The sequence below is a fragment of the Mycteria americana genome, chromosome Z (assembly GCF_035582795.1).
Source record: "Mycteria americana isolate JAX WOST 10 ecotype Jacksonville Zoo and Gardens chromosome Z, USCA_MyAme_1.0, whole genome shotgun sequence".
NCBI lineage: Eukaryota > Metazoa > Chordata > Aves > Ciconiiformes > Ciconiidae > Mycteria > Mycteria americana.
The window spans coordinates 47,917,205-47,928,045 of NC_134396.1; the positions used below are offsets into that span (position 1 = coordinate 47,917,205).

At 42.9% G+C, this 10,841-nt stretch overlaps 1 protein-coding gene across 3 annotated transcripts in view; it reads left to right on the forward strand.

Annotated features, from left to right (window-relative positions):
* The window catches only part of IDUA (alpha-L-iduronidase), a 49,129-nt gene extending 40,880 nt beyond the window's left edge, over positions 1-8,249 (forward strand). For all 3 annotated transcript variants that reach the window (XM_075488464.1, XM_075488467.1, XM_075488466.1), the window contains 5 exons: positions 453-574; positions 1,879-2,004; positions 2,634-2,710; positions 3,501-3,601; positions 5,762-8,249. In XM_075488464.1, the coding sequence (XP_075344579.1) occupies positions 453-574; positions 1,879-2,004; positions 2,634-2,710; positions 3,501-3,601; positions 5,762-5,862 (527 nt within the window). In that variant the 3' untranslated portion in view covers positions 5,863-8,249. The remainder of the gene's footprint in view (positions 1-452; positions 575-1,878; positions 2,005-2,633; positions 2,711-3,500; positions 3,602-5,761) is intronic.
* Positions 8,250-10,841: the final 2,592 nt, after the last annotated feature.

Sequence of the window (10,841 nt, forward strand, 5' to 3'; positions counted from 1 at the left end):
AAGGTGCTCTTTCCTAATGCTTGCACTTTGACCCTGCCTTTAATGGCAATTGCAAGTGCTGCCTTTTTTGAAAGCTATTAATCTCAGTGTCCTTGGCTGGATATTGCCAGGCAACAATTCCCTTACTGGAATGACTCCAAGACAGCCAACATGACCACATGATTACACAGTTGATGCAGTTGTCCAACAAATGTGTGCAGCACCTGTGCAAAAAATAAGAGGGTTTCAATTCTGGTTATGGAAGTAATAGCTTGAAATTTAAACTTGGCAAATATAAATTGTAGAGCCTTGTAAGAGTGCTAGCCTCGTGACTTTCCAGTGGAAGCCAGGCTCCGAAGTGCTGAAATCACTTTTGAGAAGGTAGACTTAAACATCTTCTGCTAAATTTATTCTTCTTGTTAATCTTTAAATCCAAGTAAAGAGTTTACTCTCTTTCATTTGTGTTCCTAAAGAGCTGGTGTATGTGACATACTACCTGGATAACAACCAAACCAATCCCTACCTGAAGTGGAAAAAGCTAGGAAGCCCTGACTTTCCTTCCCCAGAACAGTTCCAGCAAATAAGGGATGCTGAGGTATGACCGTGTGTTTGAAGAGTTGTATCGGTAAAGTGCTTGTGAATTGGTTACCTACAGCTAAAGAGACAAGAAATCAGCTCAGGTAGTCAAAATTTCCTTAGCCCACAGTCATGCGCATCTTGTATACCTATGAAAATGCACTTGCAGTCATGCAGAGAAATGTAGCTGATGATACACAACTGATACCTTTGCATTTATGTTATAGAAGAGACTAAATGTATATGACCAACTTCTTTGCTACTGGCCTGCCCTTAACTAACGAGACAGAGTTGCTCCAGAGCAAGTTCCACCTTTTCTCTGAAACTTCAATAAGCTTTGAGATCCTTTCTGTTCTGTCTCCCCAAATAAGTCACATGGCCCTGTGCATATTACAGAAGGGCCAAATTGCTACGTTAGAGAGCTGAAATGAACCCCTCTCAATAACAGAAAACAAACAGCTCTCTGAGGTGGAAACTACCCAGTGCAAGTGCAGAAGACACTTGGCATCTCTCAGGGGCTCACGGGGAGGCCTGCAGTTTCCCCTCATCCTCACCAGTTCTGAATGCATGCCAGAGCAGACTGAGGAGTACGTCCTCTCTGAGGACTCCTCTCCTCCCTACTGAGAAAAGCGATGCCCAGATTACTTACTGTGTGTGAGAATATATGAGCAGCCTGTCACTTTAGCTCCCTTTCCCATAGTTTCCCTCTGCATTCAGACCCATGGGTTAAAATAAAGAAGGCCACCTTTATCCCCTTCGGGGCCCAAGACGGTCATTGCCTTCTGACTGGTGTAGAGTACTATGTCTTCTCTTCCCAGTCACCATAACTCCCTATTGCTAAGGCCTAAGGATACTATAGGAGCCATCAGATCTTCCTTCAACAGGGCAGCAGCAAGGTTTTAGATACTCTTGGCCATCTGGTGAAACCTCATCCTCAGAGACCAGCTGAATGGCTGTTGTAGCTAGCAATAGCTTTCACTGCACACTGGGAATCCATAGCTAAGAGACAGGGGGGTGGTTTGTAAAGACCACTAGCCTGGAAGGCATCCATGGGAGGTTACTAGAAGTGACAAATTGAGCCTAAAGGGCATTTGTGATCAACCCACTTTGTGACATGGGCAAACCCTCTGTTTCCTGAAGAGCTGGAAAACAGGTGAGATGATAGAAAAAGTCTCCCAGCTTGAAGAATTTTGATGGCTGCAGGCCACTTATCAGCACCAACTCTACCAAAGTAAATACACAGTCACTTTACACTGATGTAACAGTTGGCCTTTAGGTGCTGTAATGAAAGATTATTCACAGCACTTCTCCTTGGCTCCACAGGACCCGGTGGCAACAGGCCCATTCCCAGTTCCTGAAAGTGGCATCCTGACACTGAAGCAAGACTTTCCTGTTCCCTCAGTCTTTCTTATCCATATCTGTGCAAGACCCAGATCTGTTCCTGATCAAGTATGTGTTGTATTCTACTGTCAGATTCACCAAATTAGAAACTGCTTCCTGCTTTAAGTCTCACTAAGAAGAGCTAGACTAGCATTTGGGCCTATTATTTGTTGAAAGTACCATTTAAGACTTAGTAAATAAACAATTCTTCTCTCCTTTGATGAGAAGGCTCTCCAAAGCATAATTCAAGATAAAGCATTCCACAGCAAGCGATGGGAGCCATCACTGAGGTAAATGCAAGTTTATCCATGGTGGGAAAATAATAGTGCAGTACTGGAAAGTGCAGTATCTTTTTTAAAATCACATCATGTGCTACCAGGCTTGACAACAGCTCTCCAGTTAATAACTGATAGCCAAAAATAAAATGGAATCATGGCTGTCGTAGATTAGACATCTGTATCTGCTCATTCAGTCCCACCCATGTTCATAGTGGTGCCCAGAGCCTCTGAAGGTCCTCTGCAAGGTTGACAGGTTGGAGATATAGGCTACAAAGCCACAGAGCCAGTAATTTTGTTTTTTCCCCCAATCTCAATAGAAAGAATCAAAGCAAATAATTAGTAAGGAAGGATAAACACAGAAATCTGACCTGGCTGATTGGTTTGTACAGTTTTCTTACATGGGCATGTGTCTTTGGACAGGTAACTGGTGTTCGTTTGATCCCTCTCACAAAGGGGCAGGTCATTGTGTTGTGGGACGATGGCTGCGTAAATTCAAAGTAAGTAGCTTTTAAAGTAAAATGGATATAACTGAGTTACCCGCACATTACTCCCTAAGGTGCCACCAGTCCTACAAAGTGAAATGAGTTCACAAATTAATGACTACTTGCTCCTTGAGAGATGCTACAGTGCATTTGTCTGACAAAATGAACTGTAGGATCTACATGCAGTAACTATGGAGAGCAACCCTGACTAATTTGGGATCTGGGCAAGGGAATCTGCCTGTTGCTCACCAGCATTGAATGGCATTTTTGAGGGACTTTCCTTCAGCATAGCAGACAGGAAGATCCATGATAGAAGTTGTATTAGCAGCAGGTGCCTAGGTGGGATCTTGCACATCCCTGTAAGGGATGTGAGCTGGAAGAGAAAATCTCCAGTTCCTTGCTCCAGCAAGCTGTCCTAGACAGGAAATGCTCTGTAGGTGAACTGTCAGAGGCAACGCAGTATACATCCAGACTCCTTCAGGAAGCACTGACTTAGCTCCTTTTCAAGCCAGTCTCCCTAGACTCTTCAGCCTTGTGATAACCCTGGTTTGGGAGTAAAAGATGCTTAACAGTTTGTGATGCTGCAAGTAGCCAATATAGCAAGTCTGGGTGTTCTTCTGTGGGCTGTTGGAGCTGTGGTTCTTCCTAATAGTGACAATTCATGCCATCCCACATCTGGTAGGAATGAGTCAACTGAGTATTTCCTATTTTTGGTCTTCTTTATTGAAATGGCCCTGAGATTAGGATTTGATTGCTCACTGCATTATCAATTGGTTTTACTGAGCTGTCTGGTTTTCTTTTCTAGATGTATAAAGACATTTGAAGTGGAGTTCTCACCAGATGGAAGAACATACCAGCGGATTAACACCAAAGACACAATATTCACTCTCTGGGTCTACAGTCCAGGTAAGGCAAGAATACGCATATTATGTAATCTGTCATGTTAATAGTACCACTCATGAGTGTGTGAAACAGCATTTAGTAACTACTAAAGGTATGTAGCTTGCTAGTGACATACACTCCCATCACAAATAAGAGCACATCCCTTCCTTTAGGACCATGTTCTCAGCGAAAGCCTTATTCTCAAGGACAAGCACTAATTGACAAATAGTCATGAGGACATTATTAGGAGTATTGCCATGAGTAAATTCCTTGTCACAGACACCAAAGTCACCCAGCTGCGGGCCTGGCAAGCTCCCGGAGAGGCAAAGGAGCACTTTTGTCTCTATTTATAGCTGTGTAGAAGCATGCAAAAATGAGAACAAAAAAAAATTGCTCCACATGACCAGAGCTTGATGTTGTATAGTAGACTCATAGCAAGGCAAGTCTGAGGTTTGGGCTCAGTCCCACAGGTATTGGCCATGCCTTTGCCTAAATTTGTGCAATGCTTTTGGGGTAGGGCAGTAGGAGCAAACTGCGTTGGTAACACTTGTTTTGTACCACTGAGTCTTGAGGTGTTAGACTCCCTAAGAATATGGCATCAACAAACAAATAAGTGGGAGGTCATGTCCACCTTTCACAGAGGGGTTGGTTGTCTTGCATTTATTGTGTTCTGAGCTGCTCCAGGGGAAGTCCACAATTCTGCTCTTGTTGTGGTCACCTGTCCCTGTTCCCATACTCTTTTATGGCTTGGCAGTCTTAAGCTACTGAGGTGCTCCCTTGTAAGAACTGAAGAGGTCCTCCTGTAGGACAGTTAGTCCCATCTGAACACCTAGCCAACGAGAGACTGCTCTCTTTGCTGTTTCCTAGAGCTTTCTCTTTAGCCGTGACTAGCTGCCTAAATTTTAGATGTTTCACATTAGAGGGCAGCGAGTTTCATCTTTGTCAACAGGCAAAGCTTCTCCCAGTGCCTGTGGTCATTTCTCCTCAAGTACAGCCTAGACGCAATAGAAACATACCCAGATGAAAAATGCTGAAAGAAGGTAGTGATGTATTCTTTGGGTATTTTTTTGTTGGTTTTTTGGGCTTTTTTAACCAAATGTGATCTAATCTGCAATGTGACTGGCCAACAAGTATTACTAATAAGCACTGATCAGAGCTGTGTGAACGACAGACAGACCTTGTCTCAAAGTGAAACTAATAAAAGAGCAATTCAGAGAGGTTTTTGCCAGAAACACAAGCTCATCATAGCCTGAGAAAGGCTTAGCATCAACAGTGGGTACATAATAAAGTTCAGAGCTATTATTGCAATGTAAAGGCTACACAGGTAAGCAAAGACTGTAAATCATGGGTAAGGCAAATCTCTGAAATTAGGATTCATTATCATCTAGTGCTGCACATCTGGGGAGCCTACCAATTTTAACTGTTTGTTTCAAAAACAAAAAAGAAAAGACTGCTTGAAAAAATCTCACATCTCAGCAGCCTTTATTGCTAGGTACTTCCTTCTCACTTATAATTCATAGCATTCTTTTTCTTTTAGAAAAAAAAAAACACACTAAAGCACACTTAAAAATCAAGTAAATAGATGAGAAAAAACATTCATATTGCTTGTGAGGTTAAAGACTCTGCTAGTGAAGGCTGTGTTCTTCAGACTGGATCAAGGATGAAAACCAGCAGAGCCACAGAACATCAACTCACATACCTTTGGAGCAAGTGGTGCTGCTTCCCGAGTTGAGCAGAGGGTTTTCAGTCAGCCTGCATGCTTCTTGTTCTGCTTCTTTGTTGATCCTATCCCCACATAACCTGTTCCAAAGGCACAATTCAGGCAGAAAAGTAAGTCAGAAAAAAGGAAGTTACTAGTTGTGTGTTGCAGAAGATGTCATAGCCTTCTTCCAAAGGGACTGCTGGGACAGCAGTCCTGTAGCTGTACTTGCAAATCCTAATGAGGAGAGAGGAGGTCCTTGGTGCAACAAAGAAAAAGAGCCAATACTTGGCCATGAGGAATCTATAATCATTTTTAGTTAGACAGGCACAGACACACTTACATAGGGTGCAGAACTGATTTCACCACTTCCCCAGCCCATTCCACAAACCTACGTTTTATAGGAGTAGTGCCTGCTCCACATCCTCCAAGCACCACAGGTGTCAGCCTTTCACAGTGACCATTTCTAACCTTTTCATTTGCAGGAAGCTCAGTCTCCGGCTTTTACAGAGTGCGTGCCATTGACTACTGGGGGAAGGCAGGCCTGTCCTCTCTTCCTGTGGAGTATGTTGAAGCTTTCAAGTGACTCTGAAGACTGGTGCCTGGATGGTGACTGAGTGGTGTATGCTCCTTGCAAATGACAACTCCCCAGAAAAATAAACTCCTCCCAAGCTGAGGAGGGAGTACCGAAAGGACTTGATGAAGCAAGTTAGGAATGCAAGTTAGAAGCAACTGCCCCTATTAACTCTTAAGAGCTCAAAAGACAGCATTATCAAACAGCCACAACTGACAACCCAACTGGTACAAGTATAAGAGGCTGCTGTAGGACTGGGATTCAGCTTGGTAACTAGGAATTATGGGAATAAATATTTATTATTCCATATTCTACACTGAGCTAATGGCCAGGACAACCAAAGATTTGTAGAGGTCACAAACTGCAGCAGGAACAGGAGGACCTGTCCGAGAGTGAACTGCCTGCCTCAGCTTCCAGGCTGTCTTGACATAATGGTTTGATGAAGAGCGCACAGCAGTGAGATGCATCCAGAGCATGAAGTGAAGGATCCCTGCTTCCCTGCCGGTTAGTCGCACATGCTCCAGGGAGTTATTTCATAGCACGTGCCATGTCTTCAGATGTATGAGGTTCTTCACCCTCTCACAGAGGGATTTCCACCCAGCTCTCTGTGCATTTGTGGCTGCTACTTTGATGCCAGAGCTGTTCCCCTCACACAGGCAGAGGAAGGGGTAGCAGCTCATCCTCAAAGGGAAAGAAGGCACAGGAAGCTCTAGCCTGCAGACTTCCCTGCTTTTTCTGCTTTTGTGCAAGTCACCTGTTCGCACTGTGGCTGTCAGCCACTGCCTCTTTGTGGTGGAGGCTCTAGCCCTGAAAGCCCCTCTTTCTCTCCATTGCTGTCACCTAGCCTGGCCTTCTACAGCCCTTACAGCTAATGTCTCTCCCTACCATGCCTCCCCTCTCAGACTGCAAGTGAGCTGAGGCTTGGCTTCGGGTGGCCAGGAGAAAGCTGAAATGCTAGTTAGAGCCTTCTGTGTTTTCATATTACAGGAGAGCACACACTCTTGAATGTAACAGGGCTGTTACTGACAACCAGTTTGGAAATTAACCAAGAACAATTTGAGCTTCTGTGCTTTGCAAAGCATGTGCACAAGCGTGTGATAACCCCAGATCATGGGCTACAGAACACCTTTGGCTGTCCTTGCAGCTGCCAAACACTTTATGTAACAGCAAAGTTCACTGAAATTGCAGGGGTGTTTTTTTACTCTCCCCTTTTCACAACTGGCACAGTTTGAACTGTGCATTTAAAATGCTTGTAGAGGGAAGGATAATGCCAGTGAAAACAGCTGGAGTGTTTTCCATAAGAGGAGCAACTTTGTCTCACAAACAAATCCCCTACTGCTCTCTTTGCTGACATCAGCCACCTCACCAACATAACAACAAAGACTGCGTATTTGATGAAACATTCAGGTCTCAGACAAAAAAAACAAGTTTGCACAGTAGGAGAGAGCTGAACTACCTCAAATGGCCTCACTTTTACAGCACAGAAAAGAAACATATACAAAAAGTCAGTATATATGAGATGATGCCTTGTATCTCCTTACCTTCTAGTTACTTGTTTATGTGCTTATGCTGAAAGTTAGCCTTAAAAGATTCATTTTGTCACAGAATTCAGATGAAATATTTCTTGCCTCACTGAAGTTTGAATAAAGAGTGCTTGGCACATCCTCATCTGCCAGTTCCTCACCCATAAAGGCTTGTGCAGAACAGAAAAGGGCCACTGGTGCCTACTTAATTGATAACTTTCTCAGTTTTAAAGAAGTTAGTGAGAAGTTCTACTCGGATGGAGGTAGTAAAAATACATTTCAAAGTTGTTATAACTGCCCCTAAGTGAAGAAGCAAAATACACAGTTAAATAAAATCTAGCAGTTAAGACATATTGTTTTGCCAGTATGAAGTGGAACCACAGAAAAAAGGACTTTTAGAAATATTCAAGTATAGGTTCTTGAGACATTTCAGTGCGTCTGAAGCAGGGAAAAATACAGGAGCTTGAGAGGACCGTTTACCCTGATAGGTTGTCCTATTTGAGTAGCCTTCTGCTTTAAAATTTTCCCACACTGGCAATCAGAATATATAGCAGTCTTTATCAAACCAGGGACCATGCACTAGTTACAGGTGTTTGAAAAAAAGTGAAGCATAGCTGTCATGAGGAGTATTGATTTTGCTATGCAGGGATGTAGTAGAAAATGTATAGGTGTGCAAATCATGAAAAATAGAAGATCTAAAATCACTGCCTTGCTTTATTTAGCAGACAAACTTAAGTTATACCTCACACAAGTGAGGTCGGTAATGGCGTATATGAGGCAAATGATGCAGAGCTGATGAGTCCTGGTAGAATGTTTGGCTTTTGCAAAGGTGCAGAACAGAGAGTGGTGATTCACTTGCTCTTTCACTGTATTGAAGTCTCCTGCTGGCCCAGGATTTCTACTTCTCAGCACTGACAGACATGAGGCTTGCAGCTGCCTCTCTGAAGTGGTTTGTAATTCTCAAGCTTACTTGTTTTGCCTTGTTAAAAACCACAATGACTGCTATTTTCTCTAAAGTTTCAAGGTAAAATTTCATACATTATTGTATTGCTTATTGAAGCCACAAAAAAGCAGAAATTTTCTTTGCAAGGGCAGTGCTTAACATGTAGCTGCAAATAGAATCCAGTTTCTTAGGGTCAAGTCCAGCCACTTTGAAAATCTGTCACTAGATCCCTCTTTTAGGGCTTTTACATTAAACATCATCCAAAGCGTGTAAGGCACAGTGCTTTTTCAGATATTTTCCTGGCAGTGGCAAATACGCATGGAAAGCAGAGCTGACCAAAAATGGTGCACTGCCCATTCAGAAACAAGTTTTGAATATTCAGCAAGATTTTTTTTCTTCTTTTTCTTCTTTGCTGCTTTGCTATAAACTTATTCCTTTAAGCAATAAGCAAGTCTAAACAATTGCAGCAGAGAAGATAATTTGGTATTTCCAGGCTTGAACTTATTTCCAATGGAGTGCAGAAGTTTTGGGCTGCCCTTATCTTTTTTATAATTTAATGTCTACAGAGAAATGCTATTTAATACTGGAAACTTGGGTTTTCTGTAACCATCTGTCACTGACTCTGTCTGATAAGGCTTCCAAAATTGCATGTTTAACTCTACCATCTCCTCCATTACTGGTGAGTGATCAGCCCTCCCTCACAGTTTCAGTTTTCGGAAGTGCCAGATGTGCATAGCGCTAAGTGGGAGTAGCAGGTGCTTAGTAGTTCTGTAGCATCAGAACCAAAGCAAGACTGCAGAGCACTCAGGTATATCTCTTGCTGGCCATAAATCCAAATAGGAAAATCTAACTGCAGCTGCAAGATGAGATTGTTTGCCTGCTCTTCAAGCAAAAGCCTTCTTCTGAGGCTATGTAACAGTTTTGCAACTGTTTGTTAAAATGAATGCTAGGGAAAAACCTTTCAAAGGAGTGTTTTATATTGTCTAATTGTGTATATACTGCATTTGTTACCATCTTTTGTGCTACCCAATAAAACCAGTTCTTAATCTTTCACATGAACCCTGTAAAAACAGGATCTGATCATTGTGTTCCGGAGACTGCTCAAAACTCTTGTGTCAATAACTTACCCTTGGGAAGTAAAGCCTGTTCTCAAGGTATAAAAGATAGCTTGACTGGTGCAAGTTCCAACATTACATAAAAATGAAACATGAAGGGAGTGTGACCATCAGAAATTTCAAGGCTGAAGTAGGAACTTAAATGCATAGATTGCTTCAGTTACCGCAGCCTGGGGAAAACTGGTCTAACTCAACATGATATCATAGCGTCAGATCTCAGGCCTTGCAGAGCCCTTGCTGGGAGGAGGTTCACTGGTGTATGAAGGACAATATCCTTGCAGGGTTCCTCCTGCTGTTGCGCAGTCGTAGCCTTTCTGCCAGCACTAAAGGACCTTCTGAGGACAAAACAACAGTCCTTTTCATTCGTAAACAGCTTTTTCTTTTCTCTTGTTAGTGGAAAGTTTGTGCAGGACAGAAATTATGACTTGGGACCTATACACAAGCCTAAAACCAGGAATAATATACTGGTTCTCATCAGCCAGCTCAAACAGCAGACAGAAGTGTGTCTGCCTCCAGACATACCCTAGATATTTTATGTTGAACTGAATGGAATAACAAGAGAAGTGTAAATCAGATCAGAATACACTCATAGCTGCCTGCCCTACCCTACCTCATCTTTCACATTTCCTGCAGTCAGTGGAGAGAAATGGATATGAGGTAACTCCCATCTGTTTATTAACTCACCAGATCATATGATGAGGGCCTGCATGTGGTCCTGATGGGAATGCGTTCCTCCAAGAACAAGGCAGATTCCTGGGACATGTATAACTCTGTGGTGTATTCTCCTAGAATCCAGTTCTCCAATGCTACGAACCTGGAAGCACAACTTGTGTGGCTGAGAAGGGATTTCACTGCCTAACTTGTCTGGACAGACTATACCAAGCACAGGAAGGATGCACTTGGTCCTGCATATAGATCCTTCTTGCTAGAACTCCCATCTGCTCTGGTCATACAGTTATTCTAATCATAGACATTAAAAATACCACTTCTCTAGAACTGGTAGTGTTGGTCTGAATGTCTGACTGGCAAAAGGCCAGTCTCCTTCAGCTAAGGGTTAGCGTTTTCTAATCACTTGTGATACCAGTCCTAAGTTCACAGATCTCCACCCCAATACTTCCTCGTGGGAGAGTGGGGCAAGTGGTGAACATTCAATCAATGCACTGACCTTGCACTTAGTCCAGCACAAAAGGCTGATATTTTTTCACACTCAGTAGTCTCTATCTATGTAGTTTTTTGTTTGCATTGCCTGCTGCTGGTCTTCTGTTTCTGTCCTTAGCTTTAGATGGTAGTTCACCATCTTGTTCCCCATCAGGGTAGCTTTCCCTAGACCAGAAGAGCAAGGAACACCTTTATTCGATGCTGGCTGAGAGCCTTAGGAGTCCCACTTGGAAATCTTGGGAAACGCAAGCT